This window comes from Oncorhynchus nerka, linkage group LG8 (genome assembly GCF_034236695.1).
Source record: "Oncorhynchus nerka isolate Pitt River linkage group LG8, Oner_Uvic_2.0, whole genome shotgun sequence".
Classification (NCBI taxonomy): Eukaryota; Metazoa; Chordata; class Actinopteri; order Salmoniformes; family Salmonidae; genus Oncorhynchus; species Oncorhynchus nerka.
Genome location: NC_088403.1, coordinates 48,517,506 through 48,536,228, shown reverse-complemented (window position 1 = coordinate 48,536,228; position 18,723 = coordinate 48,517,506). Strand labels below are relative to the sequence as shown.

The 18,723-nt window shown below is 43.2% G+C and overlaps 1 protein-coding gene across 1 annotated transcript in view; it reads right to left on the bottom strand.

Annotated features, from left to right (window-relative positions):
• The window catches only part of chrnb1 (cholinergic receptor, nicotinic, beta 1 (muscle)), a 33,125-nt gene extending 23,222 nt beyond the window's left edge, over nt 1-9,903 (bottom strand). The window contains exons 1-7 of the mRNA XM_029666738.2: nt 9,648-9,903; nt 6,513-6,646; nt 5,690-5,734; nt 5,001-5,110; nt 3,627-3,735; nt 1,684-1,828; nt 1,251-1,439 (exon numbers count right to left, since the gene is read on the bottom strand). Of these exons, the coding sequence (XP_029522598.1) occupies nt 1,251-1,439; nt 1,684-1,828; nt 3,627-3,735; nt 5,001-5,110; nt 5,690-5,734; nt 6,513-6,646; nt 9,648-9,708 (793 nt within the window). The 5' untranslated portion in view covers nt 9,709-9,903. The remainder of the gene's footprint in view (nt 1-1,250; nt 1,440-1,683; nt 1,829-3,626; nt 3,736-5,000; nt 5,111-5,689; nt 5,735-6,512; nt 6,647-9,647) is intronic.
• Nucleotides 9,904-18,723: the final 8,820 nt, after the last annotated feature.

Below are 18,723 nucleotides of genomic sequence, written 5' to 3'. Positions count from 1 at the left end.
TTTTGCATGGGTCCTCAGATCCTCAAAAAGGTTTTACAGTTGCAAAATCCAGAGCAGGACAACTCCATCTGGTTGTATCACTGCCTGGTACGGCAACTGTTCAGCCTCTGACCGCAAGGCACTACAGAGGGTAGTGCGTACAGCCCAGTACATCACTGGTGCCAAGCTCCCCGCCATCCAGGACTTCTATACCAGGCGGTGTCAGAGGAAGGCCCTAAAAATTGTCAAAGACCCCAGCTACCCCAGTCGTAGACTGTTCTCTCTGCTACCACTTGGCAAGCAGTACCAAAGCACCAAGTCTAGGACCAAAAGCCTTCAACAGTTTTTACCCCTAAGCCATAAGATTCCTGAACAGGTAATCAAATGGCTACCAGGACTATTTGCATTGTGTCTCCCCAACCCCTGTTTTACACTGCTGCTACTCTCTGTTTATCATCTATGCATAGTCACTTTAACTATACCTACATGTACATGTACATATTACCTCAATTAGCCCAACTAACCGGTGCCCCTGCACAATGACTCTGTACCGGTACCACCTGTTTATAACCTCGTTACTGTTATTTTCAGCGTTTTTTAATTTTATTTCTTTACATAGGTATTAGATAAAACAATAGATTTTTTAAACTTAAATTGCACTGTTGGTTAGGGCTTGTAAGTAAGCATTTCACTGTAAGGTCTACACCGGTTGTATTCAGCGCACGTGACAAATCAACTTTGACTTGATTTAGCAGACGCTTTGATTTGACTTATGGGTGGTCCCACTACCCTGGTGCTACAAGCACCATGCTCTACCAACTGAGCTTCAGTTGGACCCTACTACAACAGCAGGCTATTTTTAAAACATATATTACCGATCTATATGGTTCTATAAATGAACACTATATATATATATACACATACATTAATCTGTTCAACCTACTATTAAATACCGGCAATCCTGTTTTAGGATGAATATCATGATGAACACGGCAATATCAACATAGACATCCACATACTCCTTAAATGTATTCATTTCACTCATTCTATAACACACCTAATGTCTGTCTTGCATTACACCCCTAATAGTTAAGGTTAGTATTAGAGGAGGCTAAACTGATCCTGAGTCTGTGCCTCACCAGCGTCAAGGTTAGGGTTATGATTAGGGTCGATGAGGCTAAACTGATCTTAGGTCGGTGCCTATGTGTGGTGAGCGCTCTGGTACATAAATCCATTATTATTACACTGATCCTAGACCTGTGCCATCTCACCAGCGTCGGGCGGCAGGTAGAAGTTGAAGATGGCTATGCAGGTGAGGAGGATACAGGGGATGATGATGTTGAAGACATAGTAGAGAGGCTTCCTCTCGATGATCAGGTAGAAGGTGATGTCTTCATACAGGTCCTCACGGATCTCATTCTTCCTGCTGGGCTGGTGGCGGATGTACCATTCACCACTCTCTGGGGACAGTAGGTGTTTGGTAACATAATGAAAACGTATCCAAAACAAAGTCTTTTTTTTTGTGAACATACACAGCAATGAAGATTGTTTTAATAATCAGTGTTCTAATCTCTTCTCTGGTCTCAAATAGTATTTGTGTTCTTTCAACACACACATTCGATTGTTTCCATTGTGCCAGCAGGACAACTCCATCTAAGTGCAGCTGGAGTAGTTGCACGTTTGTGCGAGCGTGCGTCCCCTCACCACTGAAGCCCCCGTCGTATTGGATCTCTTTGATCTCGTTGCCCTGGTCATCCAGAGCGTGCTGCAGGTCCACCTCTGATGAGTCGTAGGTGTAAGACTTGAACACCATGGTGCAGTTCTGCCAGTCAAATGGGAAGTACGTCACCTGGACAAATGAAACAGGAAGAGGGGATGTTAGGGTCACGGCTAGAAGGGATCCAGCTTTGTCAAATTAACGTCAGATGTAACTTTTGGTAGCAGGTTAGGATAACTTATGCAACAGGTTAGGATCATTTACATAGCAGGTTAGGAGAATTAGGTTGAGGTTAGTTTGACAAAAGGATCCCTTCTAGCCATGACCGTGTGATGACAAAAAGAGAGAACAGACACACAGAGAGGGTAAAAGTAAACGCAACAAGCGTGCGTGTTTATATGCATGTGTGTCTGCGCGTATGAATGTGTGCGCACCTGCATTCAGTGTGTGTGTGTCAGTGTTTCCACTGCAGTCACTTAGCTGTGGCGCCGCGCCACGTCAAAAATCATTGCCGACAACGACCCCAAAATATGGAACATGAAAGAAGAAACTGTTTCTGCCGAGGCGCACTTTGAAGATGCTAGAACTCTCCATATTTACTTTTCCTCTGCAAACAAAACGAGTAATGAATAGAAAAATCAGACAACCTCAGAATAGATCTATTTACCTACCGTAGTTGGCACGTTGTTGGTTGTTCTACGCAGCAGAAATATTCCTCTCCAGGTGCATTCAAGTGCCACAGGGAGGGGATCCCAGCTTTCCATTCCAACTTTATTAATTTCTCAACTCCTAAATATGCACGAATTGCACCATTTTAAACAGCGGCATAGTTAAGCACCTTACTGCTATGCAATTGCACATGGAAGAGTATAATATAGTACAACACGGGTCAATTGTAGGGTAACTTGGGGTAAAACGCCACCCTACCTCAAGATCATTTTTCTGGAGTGACTTAAATTGTGATGAGACAGAATATGTTTGTTGTTGGGCAAGAGTAGTGGCAAGCAGGGAAAGTGTTGGGGGGGGGGGGGTTACCCAGGCGGGGGTTACCCAAAGTTACCCTAACAGGTAGACCTATATTATATTCACTGTGCTCATGCAAGTTATTTGGGACATGAAATGAATCAATAGGATGCTAACTAGTTAAAGGATGCAGATGGGCAACCCCATGCTTCAGCCTATTCATTTATAGCCACTATGCTGCATCAGTTGGGCTATGATAATGCTTATACCTGATAATATGGACCCTGCATGGTCCAGTATGTTACAATTATTTGAACAATTAATCATTTCTGGAGGTGAAAATCATATTTTAAATGGAGTATGATGTCCTTTTAAAAAGTCACCAGAAAGGAGTTTCTCAGTCCTTCTCCATAATAATGGGGGGGGGGGGGGGGGGGCATCTACTGCTACACAATTTTTACCCATTTTTCTCCCCAATTTCATGATATCCAATTTGGTAGATACAGTCTTGTTGCTGCATCTGGGGGGCGAAGGTGCTTCTTGACACAATGCCCGCTTAACCCGGAAGCCAGCCGCACCAATGCGTTGGAGGAAACACCGTACGCCTGGCGACCGTGTCAGCGTGTATTACGCCCAGCCCGCCACAGGAGTCGCTAGTGTGCGATGGGACAAGGACATCGCTGCCGGCCAAACCCTCCACTAACCCGGACGACGCTGGGCCAATTGTGCGCCGCCCTATGGGTCTCCCGGTCGCAGCCAGCTGCGACGGAGCCTGGACTCGAACCAGGATCTCTAGTGGCACAGCTAGCACTGCAGCGCCTTAGACCGCTGTGCCACTCGGGAGGCCTGCTAAACATCTTTAAGGAAACACTGGTGTGTGTGTGTGTCTTCGCATCCATGTATGAATGTGTGCGCACCTGCATTCGGTGTGTGTGTGTACGTCCATGTGTGTGCATGTGTGTGTCACCTTGACCCCACAGGAACTACAGAAGAGGGCAGGGGGAGACCAGGTCACCCTCCCACTACTATAGGCCTGGACAGCAACATGGAGGGCCACATCAAACACACCATCATTACTGCAGAGAGAGAGGGGGGGGGGGGGGTGCAGAGAGAGCGACAGAGACAAAGAGAGAGACAGAAAAATACCATTCTCACTGTAGATTAAGTATCCTGTCTAAAGGGCTGTAAGACATAAGCTTGCAGTTCCAATTAAACTCATAATGCCAAGATACAACAGAGACATCACCACAATTAGACAGGCAGATTGAGCACGCAGTACTGCAGTCTACACGGCATGGTTTTATAGGCTTGGCAATATGCTATTGAAAGCTCGTCCTTATGGCTAGGGCCCCTCTAAAACCCTCTCCCTGTTTTCAGGGGTAATATGAGAAACATTGAGCACCTCTCTCACACACACACACACACACAGACGAGTGCACACACTTGCACGCACACACACACACACACACACAAACAGGTGGAGCTATACTCTTGTAAAAAAAGGGTTCCAAAAGGGTTCTTTAGCTGTCCCCATAGCAGAACCCTTTTTGGTTCCAGGTAGAACCTTCTGTGGAAAGGGTTCTACGTGGAACCCAAAGGAGTTCTACCTGGTACCAAAAAGGTTCTACCTGGAACCAAAAAGGGCTCTGCTATGGGGACAGCCGAAGAACGTTTTTAGGTTCTACGTAGATCGCACCTTTTTTTCTAAGAGTGTTGGAGAGTGTGTGTGTGTGCTTGCTTGTATGTGCGTCCAGCTCCACTCCCCACTCCTCTGTGGTTCTGTGTGAGTAGGTTCCCAGCTGGAGCGTTGTCTGAGCGTTGCGGTGCCACTGGCTCTGTTATTGGGGAGCCTCGCTGCCTAATTGCCTATAAAGCAGTGATGAATGAACGGAGCAGAGGGGATATTTACAGCACAGTTAATGGGAGCCTCCACACTGACTGAGCGAGTGTGTGTGTGTGTGTGTGTGTACGCTGTCCTGACTGACCCATCCAGGTTCTGTCAAAACTATTGCAGTTAACTTAAAAGACATGGTGTTGAATGATAATGGCCAGGAGCAAAATAGCCAATATTCTCAAAAAAGCTTTTGGACACAACCCATAGCTTTTTAGTATCTAAATGACTGAGACCACTAACATTATGTTATTCCTTTTGGAATTGGAACGTCAGTATACTTCCTGAATGTAAATGGACACCCGGGTAACAATATATACCATTTCAAATATGCTTTTATCCAGTGTCTTTTGTATGGGTGGCCCCAGCGGGAATCAAACCCATGTCCCTGCTGTTGCTAGTGCAATGCTCTACCAACTGAGCTACACAGGAGGAATAACGGGTTCTTACTTGTTGATGAGGACGATGTCAGGCAGCCAGACCTTCCCAGCAGGAAGTCGCATCACCTCGATCCCGTCATTGTCTTTAGGTTTCCAGGAGAGACGGTGGTCTGTCCACTCCTGATATCACAGCGATGTGTGTGTGAGTGAGACAGAGAGAGACAGAGACAGAGACAGAGACAGAGACAGAGAGAGAGGAATTGTCCATGTTGGGTGTTGGGTTTAAGTTGCAATGATTTAAAACAGATGGAAATATCCAGAGAAAGACAGGACAGAAAAAAGGAGGGAAAAATATGCGTGTGAGCGGGAGAAACAGAGAGAGACGGAAAGGAAAACTTTCTGATTTGAAATCTAACCACTTCATCATTTGATCAATTTATTTCACATTTTCCAGCTAGTGTCATTAACTATAGGGAGCACAATATTGCGGTGCATTTGGCCATGAATAATATCAATAACATTTGCATAAGTTTTTCATTTTGCATAAACTGTGTATTATTATTTCAAGTGTTCTCACTGGGTGCATGATTTGTATTGCGGTGTTGTGTGTGTGGACATTTTAGCTTTATAAAGCCCTGCTGATGCACGGAGAAATGTTTTACATGCAAATAAAGTTATTGAATTGGAGCCTGGGTCAAGGTAGACTGAATAGTAACATTAAATAAAGAGAGAGAGAGTACAGTTTGTACAGACACTTACCAGGTTCATGATAACAATTGTGCTCATCTCCTCTGCTTTCATGTTCTAGGGAGAAAGAGCACACAGTAAGGTCGTGGTGCATTATGGGAAGGCCCTCCCCTACAAGACAGTGTGGATGTCTGCACTACTTCTCTCTCTATACCTGAAACCAGAGAGGGGTAATGTTTGGAAACAGGGGTACAGTGGGGATAAAAGGGGTGAGTTGTTGAGGTTTGGTGGTACAGTACGTAGAAGTCACCTAACTACTGATTCAAGGTCAGATATTTTTTAAATCTCCCTAATGATTATGATTAGAATGTGGGTTGGGTAATCTGATTTTAGATCTGTGGTGAAAAGCAGCAGTGAATGGGGTTGGAGTGATTGTTTCTGACCAGGGGCACATAGTTGCACAGAGAACCAACCGGCCAGGCGCTGCTATTTAAAACCTGCAGAGGAATGTCAGCTAGCTAGACAGCTGTCCTGACCTAGCAGAGAGAGGAAAGGAGATGAGAGGGGGAGAGGGAGGGGTCTAGCTAGACAGCTGTCCTGACCTAGCAGAGAGAGGAAAGGAGATGAGAGGGGGAGAGAGGGGGTCTAGCTAGACAGCTGTCCTGACCTAGCAGAGAGAGGAGAGAAGAAGAGGGGTGGGGGGGTGGGAAGGAGGGGTGAACCATGTAACTCTCCCTCTATCACCTGATCTCTACATAGGGCTATCACTTACTCATTCACTTCCTGTAACACTTTGGATGTGTCATGTTCACTGGTATGTTGATGGAATGTTGCCAGTAACGTAGTGGTTAGTTGTTTGTGTATGAGTGCGTGTGTGTGTTGCGGCACCCCTTACCAGGCTGACGAAGGAGGAGATGATCATGCCAATCCGGACCACCACCTTGGCGCCAGGTGAGGCCGTAGGGCGAACCTTCAGGTTGTAGTTGTTGAACAGGGCTTTCATCAGCTGCTTCTCCCCCTCCGACGCACCTGAAGGGGGAGGGAGGGAGGATGGGACCATAGAATGACATAAAATGCTATAATATAATATACAGTTGGAGTCGGAAGTTTACATACACTTAGGTTGGAGTCATTAAAACTCTTTTTCAACCACTCCACAAATTTCTTGTTAACAAACTAGAGTTTCGGCAAGTCGGTTAGGACATCTACTTTGTACATGACAAGTAATTTTCCCAAAAATTGTTTACAGGCAGATTATTTCACTTTCACAATTCCAGTGGGTCAGAAGTTTACATACACCATGGAAAATTCCAGAAAATTATATCATGGCTTTAGAAACTTCTGATAGGCTAATTGACATCATTTGAGACAGTTGGAGGTGTATTTCAAGGCCTACCTTCAAACTCAGTGCCTCTTTGCTTGACATCATGGGAAAATCAAAAGAAATCAGCTAAAACCGCAGAAAACAATTGTAGACCGTCACAAGTCTGGATCATCCTTGGGAGCAATTTCCAAATGCCTGAAGGTACCACGTTCATCTGTACAACAATAGTACATAAGTATAAACACCATGGGACCACGCAGCCGTCATACCGCTCAGCAAGGAGACGCATTCTGTCTCCTAGAGAAACGTACTTTGGTGCAAAAAGTACAAATCAATCCCAGAACAACAGCAAAGGACCTTGTGAAGATGCTGGAGGAAACAGGTAGAACAGTATCTATATCCACAGTAAAAACGAGTCCAATATCGACATAACCTGAAAGGCCGCTCAGCAAGCAAGAAGCCACTGCTCCAAAACCGCCATAAAAAAGCCAGACTACGGTTTGCAACTGCACATGGGGACAAATATCGTAGTTTCTGGAGAAATGTGCTTTGGTCTGACGAAACAAAAATAGAACGGTTTGGCCATAATGACCATCGTTATGTTTGGAGGAAAAAGGGGGAGGCTTGCAAGCCGAAGAACACCATCCCAACTGTGAAGCACGGGGCTGGAAGCATCATGTTGTGGGGATGCTTTGCTGCAGGAGGGACTGGTGCACTTCACAAAATAGATAGCATCATGAGGGAGGAAAAGTATGTGGATATATTGAAGCAACATCAAGACATCAGTCAGGAAGTTAAAGCTTGGTCGCAAATGGGTCTCCCAAATGGACAATGACCCCAAACATAATTCCAAAGTTGTGGAAAATGGCTTAAGGACAACAAAGTCAAGGTATTGGAGTGGCCATCACAAAGCCCTGACCTCAATCCTATAGAAAGGTTGTCGGCAGAACTGAAAAAGTGTGTGCGAGCAAGGCCTACAAAACTGACTCAGTTACACCAGCTCTGTCAGGAAGAATGGGCCAAAATTCACCCAACTTATTGTGGAAAGCTTGTAGAAGGCTACCCGAAACATTTGACCCAAATTAAACAATTTAAAGGCAATGCTTGCGAATACTAATTGCGTGTATGTAAACTTCTGACCCACTGGGAATGTGATGAAAGAAATAAAAAGCTGAAATAAATCATACTCTACTATTATTCTGACTTTTTACATTCTTAAAATAAAGTGGTGATCCTAACTGACCTAAGACAGTGACTTTTTACTATGATTAAATTAGTTTAAATGTATTTGGCTAAGGTGTATGTAAACGTCAGACTTCAATTGTATCTGGATTGGTTAATTGATTGCGCTGGAATATAAGCCTACACTTTGGTGGCTCGTCAGGACCAGCCACTCCAGGCATAAAGCATGTTGTGGAACGGTGCATCCTTAACCTTCTGCAACTCACTCCTCTGAAATATTCTTAGACATTTTTTGTCTACCAAAAAAAGAGAGACATATACAAATAATATTTGAAATCCTTGCCATTGCAACAGACAAGCTCAATCAAGCGCAGCTGAAGTGTTTGAAAATATTTCAAATCTGAATTGGACCCAGGTCTGGAGAGAGTGCAAGCCCCTGTATAACCAGCCCGGTGGCCTTGTAAGCGTCTAACCCTTAGCCCCGCCAAACTGTCCAATATTGCCGCAGGGTAGCACTTTCATGCATAACTACTGTTTTCCCCTCTTCCTCTGAAGGTTTCACAGCATTTATAAAATGGCCAGCTTTGGAGGCAGCAGCATTCATCATGTGGCCCTAGGAACCAGTTGCCCAGCAGGACCGCCTCTGACAGGGACAAATTACAGCCATCACACAACCAGGCACCTCCATTAGCCAAGCACAGGAAGGGACAGACAGATGGGGAGCCGGGAGGGACTCAAACAGTTGTTAAGCATTTAGTGCCATTTAGGCTACACCCATTTAGGCTACACCACGTAGGCCTCGAAATCAGGTAGGATGTGTGAGGAGAACTTATTTGGAATAAAAGTATACACCAGATTTCTATGTGAGCTCATAACAAAGGCCACAGTCACTTGTCATTCAGTGGCCTTTTAACTGTACAGAAATGATAGATAGATAGGATAGATAGCTGAGAGTAGAGGCAGTAATGAGTCCTTCTGTATAGATGCCAGATGCCACACACACACCTCCCCTCAAACGAACTACAGACAGCCGGGTGGTAAAAAAAACCCGGAAGAAATAGAAGAAATTACTTCTTTTTTTTAAACCCACCATTATGGACCTCTCCTAATTATAAAACTCAATCATACTGATATGGTCTGGGGTTGTTTCTCCTGGGGAGTTTCTGAAGACAGGATTCCCTGTCAGGATTTCACATTGAAATAGGTTGCGACTCATATAAAGGCAGTAGCCGAGGCCTAAATAATGCAGTTGGTCTGTTTTTTTTGCTCCAAGTACTTCTCCTATTGATATATCTTGCAATAATCTGTATCTGTATGATGTCATCACGTCAGACTGATTTTATGGTTCACTCACTGCTTGAGTTGCGCAAAACTGTACATAGTAAAGTGCATGTTTTAGGGGAACGCGCATAAAATAGCCGGCCCATCAACACTTGACAACAATTGAAATAAGTAGGTATTTTCAAACTACATCGACTGTGAGTTACCATACCTCCACAACTCTGTTTCTGAAGTCCCACTTACCTCCCACCGCGTATAGGCCACACAAGCAACATAACAGCAGGAGCAAGTCCAGGGCCCTCATGTCGACCCACAAACCGACAAGCCTTCAAAACAGTGAGTATTTATACTCTTTTACACGACAAATATCAGTTATTATACAGTTTGTGCGGTGTAGTTCCTCGGTCTCCGTGTAAATCCAGAGTGTTGCTGTCTGTCAGTCAGGCAGCTCAAGTTAACTGCTGTCTGCTCAAATTACCTCCACGTGAGCGGGGGCACTGTGTCCACGGGGAGAGACCGTAGAAGACTTGCACTGGAGACGCACGGATTTGATTCAGATTCTCATATAAAGTACCAGTCAAACGTTTGGACACACCTCATTCAAGTGTTTTTCTTTATTTTTACTATGTTCTACATTGTAGAATAATAGTGAAGACATCAAAACTATGCAATAACACATATGAAATCATGTAGTAACAAAAAAAGTGTTAAATGAGATTCTTCAAAGTAGCCACCCTTTGCCTTGATGACAGCTTTGCATACTCTTGGCATTCTGTCAACCAACTTCACCTGGAATGCTTTTCCAACAGTCTTGAAGGAGTTCCCACATATGCTGAGCATTTGTTTGCTGTTTTTCCTTCACTCTGCGGTCCAACTCATCCCAAACCATCTCAATTGGGTTGAAGTCGGGTGATTGTGGAGGTGAGGTCATCTGATGCAGCAATCCATCACTCTCCTTCTTGGTGAAATAGCCCTTACACAGCCTGGAAGTGTGATGGGTCATTGTCCTGTTGAAAAACAAATGATAGTCCCACTAAGCGCAAACCAGATGGGATGGCATATTGCTTCAGAATGCTGTGGTAGCCATGCAGGTTAAGTGTGTCTTGAATTCTAAATAAATCACTGACGGTGTCACCAGCAAAGCACCATCACGCCTCCTCCTCCATGCTTCACAGTGGGAAGCACACATGTAGAGATCATCCGTTCACCTACTCTGTGTCTCACAAAGACACAGCGGTTGGAACCAGAAATCTCACATTTGGACTCATCTGACCAAAGGACAGATTTCCACCGGTCTAATGTCTATTGCTCGTGTGTCTTGGCCCAAGCAAGTCTCTTCTTCTCATTGGTGTCCTTTGGTATTGGTTTCTTTGCAGCAATTCAACAATGAAGGCCTGATTCACACAGTCTCCTCTGAACAGTTGGTTGAGATGTGTCTGTTACTTGACCTCTGTGAAGCATTTATTTGGGCTACAATCTCTGAGTCTGGTAACTCTAATGAACTTATCCTCTGCCTCCTCTGAGGTAACTCTGGGTCTTCCTTTTCTGTGTTGGTCCTCATGAGAGCATGTTTCATCATAGCGCTTGATGGTTTTTGAGACTGCACTTGAAGGAACTTTCAAAGTTCTTGACATTTTCTGAATTGACTGTCTTAATGTAATGATGGACTAATGGTGGACTGTTGTTTCTCCTTGCTTTTTTGAGCTGTTCTTGCTATAATATGGACTTGGTCTTTTACCAAATAGGGCTATCTTCTGTATACCAGCCCTACCTTATCACAACACAACTGATTGGCTCAAATAAATTAAGAAGGAAAGTAATTACACAAATGAGCGTTTAACAATGCACACCTGTTAATCGAAATGCATTCCAAATAGAGGTCGACCGATTATGATTTTTCAACACCGATACCGATTATTGGAGGACCAAAAAAAGCCGATGCCGATTTGTTTAAAATTTATTTGTAATAATGACAATTACAACAATACTGAATGAACACGTATTTTAACTTAATATAATACATCAATAAAATCAATGTAGCCTAAAAATAATGAAACATGTTCAATTTGGTTTAAATAATGCAAAAACAAAGTGTTGGAGAAGAAAGTAAAAGTGCAATATGTGCCATGTAAGAAAGCTAACGTTTAAGTTCCTTGCTCAGAACATGAGAACATATGAAAGCCGGTGGTTCCTTTTAACATGAGTCTTCAATATTCCCAGGTAATAAGTTTTAGGTTGTAGTTATTATAGGAATTATAGGACTATTTCCCTCTATACCATTTGTATTTCATTAACCTTTGACTATTGGATGTTCTCATAGGCACTTTAGTATTGCCAGTGTAACAGTATAGCTTCCGTCCCTCTCCTCGCTCCTCCCTGGGCTCGAACCAGGAACACAACGACAACAGCCACCCTCGAAGCAGCGTTACCCATGCAGAGCAAGGGGAACAACCACTCCAAGTCTCAGAGCGAGTGATGTTTGAAACGCTATTAGCGCGCACCCCGCTAACTAGCTAGCCATTTCACATCGGTTACACCAGCCTCATCTCGGGAATTGATAGGCTTGAAGTCATAAACAGCGCAATGCTTGACGCACAACGAAGAGCTGCTGGCAAAACGCACAAAAGGGCTGTTTGAATGAATGCTTACGAGCCTGCTGCTGCCTACCACCGCTCAGTCAGATGCTTGTATGCTCAGTCAGATTATATGCAACGCAGGACACGCTAGATAAACTAGTAATATCATCAACCATGTGTAGTTAACTAGTGATTATGATTGATTGATTGATTGTTTTTTATAAGATAAGTTTAATGCTAGCTAGCAACTCACCTTGGCTTACTGCATTTGTGTAACAGGCAGTCTCCTTGTGGAGTGCAACGAGAGGTTACAAGATTGGTTCCCCCGAGCTGACAAGGTGAAAATCTGTCGTTCTGCCCCTGAACGAGGCAGTTAACCCACCGTTCCTAGGACGTCATTGAAAATAAGAATGTGTTCTTAACTGACTTGCCTAGTTAAATAAAGATGAAAGAAATCGGTGTCCAAAAATACCGATTTCCGATTGTTATGAAAACTTGAAATCGGCCCTAATTAATCGGCCATTCCGATTTAATCGGTCGACCTCTAATTCCAAGTGACTACCTCATGAAGCTGGTTGAAAGAATTCCAACAGTGTGCAAAGCTGTCATCAAGGCAAAGGGTGTCTACATTGAAGAATCTCAAATAGAAAATATATTTTGATTTGTTAAACACTTTTTTGGTTACCACATGATTCCATATGTGTTATTTCATAGTTTTGATGTCTTCACTATTATTCTACAATGTAGAAAAATAGTAAAAATAAAGAAATGCCCTTGAATGAGTAGGTGTGTACAAACTTTTGACTGGTACTGTAAAATGATTAACTTCTTTAGCCTACACATCCATATTCAGGGCATGACTGTGCTAGATTAGGGTATATCAAAACTTTTTCAATTGATTAAGGGATACATTCAAATTTACTTATCAATTTGATCCCTTGCCTGTTTAAAAAAAAAAAGAGAGGAAGGTTATGTTCGAGGCTACAAGGTTGGGAATGCATAAAATTCTACAATTAAAATATTAAAGAAATAACAAGGGATGAGAGTTTGGGTTTTTATTTTATGGGGGAATATCATTTGAAGATGTATTTGAATCACTGCCAGCATAATTAGCCTATGTGGTTTCTGAAGTGTTTTGGCCAGGAGAGGAGTCCTCATAGCCCTAGTTATTAATGCAATGTACTTTTAGGTCATTAGTGAAAGTTATTCATAGGAATTACTCACTCTTATCTCTGCTATTAAACTAAAATATGATACAGAGATTTTAATAGTGAGATTAATTATGCTGTTGAAGCCCTTGCATACTTAATGGCGTATTTCCATACAGGATTTACGCCAGTTATTCCCCAAAAGGCTCAGACTTGTCTGTTTCCATCTACTCAAGCACGCACCTGTGTCTCACTGGGCCATGGCTCCGGGGGACCTGCTCTCACTTGGGCCAAAGCCAGACCACTGGTACTTTTCACTAACTGTGAAATGTACACCTCACAAGCAGCTGTTTTGATTCTGCAGAGGTTGTTGACTCTGCTCTTCACAAGTGTTTACTGTCAGCCCTAGCTATGGAAACACAATTTCACTAATATAACATAAGAGTGTATACACTAGTGTAACACTGGTGTTACAGTTGAACTCAACAGAGGACTTCTGAGGTGAAAGGCAGAGAATGGGTGACTCAAATAGCCTACAGCTAGCCAACGCGCATTAGCTGCCTGTCACTGTCAGGATAAAGATGCAATTGCATAAGTAGATGGATGGGTTGTCATCACAGAGAGTCATTGGCACATCTGAAAATATTGACGGTTCCTGCTTCTCTTTGAAATAAAGCCCGCTGTGCTGGGTCAATTTTGGCCGGCTGCGGTCGCACCGGACCCGGCATAATGCAGAGACAAAGCCCGGAAGGCACCCACAGCATATGCCGCCACCGATCCGCACTTCACGAGCACCGTCGTGATGTCCCGGTATTTTATGATGCACTGTCAGTAGCATCTGGAGCCCCGCCAATTTAATTACCATAGAAGCTAACTATTAACAACTCTGCAACTGGTGTCAACTCAACACCCACGCTAGTCAAAAGTCCGTTTATAAAGCTTCCTTTTTGGTACTAACTCAAAGAAGGGGATTCATTTGTACCATCTTTTCACACCCGTCTTTCTTATCTCTTGAAGAATATCAAGTGGCATAATAATGGGTTGCATCTGATGGCGAGGAGATATGGGAATCAGATTGTTCATCTATCAGATATGCTCAGCAATGATATCTTAATTAAGTAGTCATCAATGATATCTTATTTACGTAGTCATATGCACAAGTGAATGACCAGACATGAGTTATTTGTCAAACAGGATATAGCCTTGGTTATTTACGTAGTTGTAACAAGTATGAAAGAAAGCACAGAACACAATTTAAAGAAGCAAATCCAGGAGACCAGTTTTTTTTTTTTTACAATCATACAAATATATTAGTTTTTATTCAATTATATCCAATAATATGCCTCCTTTGACATTGTGTAAGTTATTATAGAAATTAATACAGATCATATTGCAAATGCAGAGAAGACAAGGGATCAAGGAGGAAGAGTGTTTATGGGGGAAGGGGAGAGTAAATAGAGGACTCCTTGACTTTCTTTTTTGATGTTTCCAGTAAATGTTGGACACATGCATGCTTGTAGTACGGTCTGTCTGTGACCCTCTCTGCTGCCTTAGGCTATAGTGCTCAAATCAACCTTGGATAGATAGAACTTTATTGTCCCACCTCCCATTCCCTTCTTTTTTCCTGTCGTCCATGTTTATTTATAGTCTCATTGTTTTGTTACAAAAATAGTGTCATTGTGGCTTTTTCGTCAGCTGGAAGACTGATGCACTGTTTTTGCATTGGAAGACGAGAAAAAAAGTTATATGGAGATTTTCTTAAAATCCTTTTTTGGAAGACTTCATTATCATCATCATCACAATAACTTGGATCATCCATGCAATACAAAACTCTAGGGGCTCCAATGTACAAAGCAGACCACTTTGGTGGATCGCAAAATCACACAAGTGGGTTATACTGTGTGTGTGTGTGTGTGTGTGTGTGTGTGTGTGTGTGTGTGTGTGTGTGTGTGTGTGTGTGAGAGAGAGACGGTGAGCGAGCAGTGTACATGCTGCTGGAGAGCTAGTTAGATTCCTTTCAAGGTTCATAGGTCAGAGGTCATCCAGTTTGATTGTAGCCAAAAGGTGAATATCCTTCCTCCTTTGCACTCTGTCACTCACTAATATTTTACTTTTCTGTTTGTCTTTTAGTTTGCATTGTCGGGTTGATGTTCAATGTTGGATGGGTGGCGCACGTCAGAGTCTGATTAGAAAATAAACAGGTTGAATAGAGACATACAGTCACTAAAAAGAACAATTTGTACAACAGTCACAATATCACAATATCCCCAACAACAATACCCCCACCGATGACAATCAATCAATCGCTGTCTTCACCAACAAGATCCCACTTTTTAAAACAGTAGTACATCTTCCCTTTAGCATAGTCAACGTACAATCACTATGCGAAGCCACTGTGTACCGTCATACTATAGTAGGCCTGGGCTCAAATTCTATTCTAAATCTTTCAAACAGTTTGAGTGTTTGTTTGCCCTAGTCTTCATGAAGTGCCCAATGGGAGGGGTTTGCACTCATGCCAGTATTCTATTGGTTCCATTATGCCGGGCAAGCTCAATCAAGCCATGATAAAGTATTTGAAATGATTTCAAATAGTATTTGAACCCAGGTCTGGTATACAGTACCTCTGGGCAGCTCCCCAGCTTAGCTCTTATTTTAAAGGTGACCTCTGCAATTTACATCTGCGCCAGCCCAGCCCGACTCCATGCAGAAGTGCTGTGTGTGCATTGCAGATGTGCTTCAGGAGAGCACTATACCTTTTAAAATGCAGCGTTACTCCAAGGTCTAATAGGATGGGGGATTGGAGATAGCTACGGGCCAGTGGTATTTTAGCATTAAACTCAGTGCTGGGTTGGGTCAGGATTTTAAAAAATGAATATATATATATCTGAGAACGAGGCGGCTGGTTCATCTCTCTCTGTTTTTTTTTTGTGTCTATTTTCTACTGCATTGCAGATGTGGGGAGAAAGACTACACCCCAAAGGAGCACACACAGACATGTGACGGCAACCCCACTCACTCACAAACAAAACATTAGAAAAATTAAAAGATCTGACAAACAACACATTTGAGCTTTATATTTGCTAAGTCGTTAAACACTCTCCTAGATATAATATCCTCTGCTTTGCATGTTTTAATGAAGTTCACTGCTTTCCGCCCGAGGACTAGCGCTCATTGATTTTGCTTCTCCACGTATTCCTCTCCTCATTCACACACCCTTATGCTGTCAGGAGCGCACACGGAGTGAACAGACACATTTCCACACTTAAAATACATGTACTGTAGACAGGCCGTACACAGAGATGGACACAGACAGACAGATGGGATGCAGAGGAGATGCGTGCGCACGCGCACAGCCTCTGCCTTCAGGTTGAAGGGAAGTTGTGTTCGGGAGACGGATCAATAGAGGAAGCCTCTCTCCCTCTCCCTCTCTCTGTCGTTCTCTCTCCATCCCTCTCCCCCGAGTCCTCCAGAAGACCTAAACTGCAGTTCTCTCTTTCTCTGACTGGGGGAGAAATGGAGGGTGAGAAGGCGGGAGAGACGGAGGGGAGGGAGAGAAGTCCCCCTGGGAACCAAGGGCAAACGGAGCGTGTGAAGTGTAGTCCTGCACAGAACCTCTAACGCTTAACCTTGTTTAATAACCATATCTGTCACAACACACACACACATATTCGAACGGCCTTACACACACATACTTAAGCATGCACAAGCGTCCACAAGCTCTCTCCCACTTACACGGTCAGAATGAATGTATTAATGTAATGTCATACGCGTTCTAAAGGGAGGCTGTTTTGCACGTGAAATCCTGGCGCAATTTATGGGGAGTTTAGCAGCTGTAAATCCAGCTCTTTATCTTTCTGATCCAATGTACAGTACCAGTCAAAAGTTTGGACACACCTACTCATTCAATGGTTTTTCTTAATTTTTTACTATTTTCTACGTTGTAGAATAAGAGTGAAGACATCAAAACTATGAAATATCACATATGGAATCATGTAGTAACCCAAAAAGTGTTAAACAAATCCAAAAATGTATTTTATATTTGAGATTCTTCAAAGTAGCCATCTTTTGCCTTGAGGACAGCTTTGGACACTAAACGTTTGGCTGGTACTGTATGTGGTCAGGTAAAACATGGGCTGGACAGATAAAGTATCTAGGAAAAAGATGAATGGAGGCGCTATATAGGTTGCAAAATAGTTTGGAATAGATTTTCGATGCTCCGATTCCATGGCACGTGGTTTATGAACTGATACACAAAACGACGCTTGATTCAAAAATATGTTTTTCAATTAAAATTATAGTGAATTCCGGCCACAAACAGAATGTTGTGTACAGTATACTGGGCAAACACCCATTTCAGCTGAGCAATTTTGCTGCGAAGACACAGAATCATTAGATCACTTATTCTGGTATTGCCCCTATGCAGCTTGATTCTGGTCACCGGTTCAGGAGTGGGTAAAAAGTCATAACAGTGTTCCAGAATGAACCTTACAAATAGCACTGTTGGGTGTTCTGGAAAGCCATAGTCAATCAATCAACACCATAATAATACTCTTAGCTAAAATTTTCATTTTTAAATCTGTTGATAATATGGGATTACAAAGGTGTAGAATCTATGTAAGACATCACAGAAAAATATATGACACAAAGAAATCAAGAGAGGATGGTCTATGGAGATGGGTGGGATGGGCTGAGAGGGGGGGGGGGTGAATATAATCTGTAGTAGTTGTGACTGAAAATAATATATATCATGTGTACTGGACATGTCTGAGCACTATGAATCCAAATGTTTAGAAAAAATCCAATGTATCCAAATGATGTATCAAGAATGGTCCACTACCCAAAGGACATCCAGCCTACGTGGCACAACTGTGGGGAGCATTGGAGTCAACATGGGCCAGCAGCCCTGTGGAACGCTTCAACACTTTGTAGAGTCCATTCCCCGATGAATACAGGCTGTTCTGGGGACGGGGGGTTCAACTCAATATTAGGCAGGTGTTCTTAATGTTTTGTACACTCAGTGTATGTTAGAATATGTAAAAAAAAAAAACATGTATGTAAAAATGTATTTGTAACAAAGTTACTTTGTCCTCCGGAGGGGGGGGGGGGGGGGGGGGGGGGGGGGATGGGACAATTAAACAATTAAAAAACGAGATGAATGGCCGTCTTTAGACACAGTAATTCAAGCTGAATGACCTTGAGGTGTTATCTGATTGGCCGAAGGAAGACGTAGGATATGAAGAGATGATGAGGAGGGCGTCTGTTCTTCGATGTATTCAACACTTTAACGGTTCAAGGAACACGTTGAACACGGCTAAAAACACGGCACACCACACACTTATGAATGCACACACACACACACACACTTATGAATGCGCACACACACACACACACACACTTATGAATGCGCACACAGAAATCCATGAACTCACAAACACGCGCGCGCGCACACACACACACACACTTATGAATGCGCACACAGAAATCCATGAACTCACAAACACACGCGCGCACACACACACACTTATGAATGCGCATGCGCACACAGAAATCCATGAACTCACAAACACACGCGCGCACACACACACACACTTATGA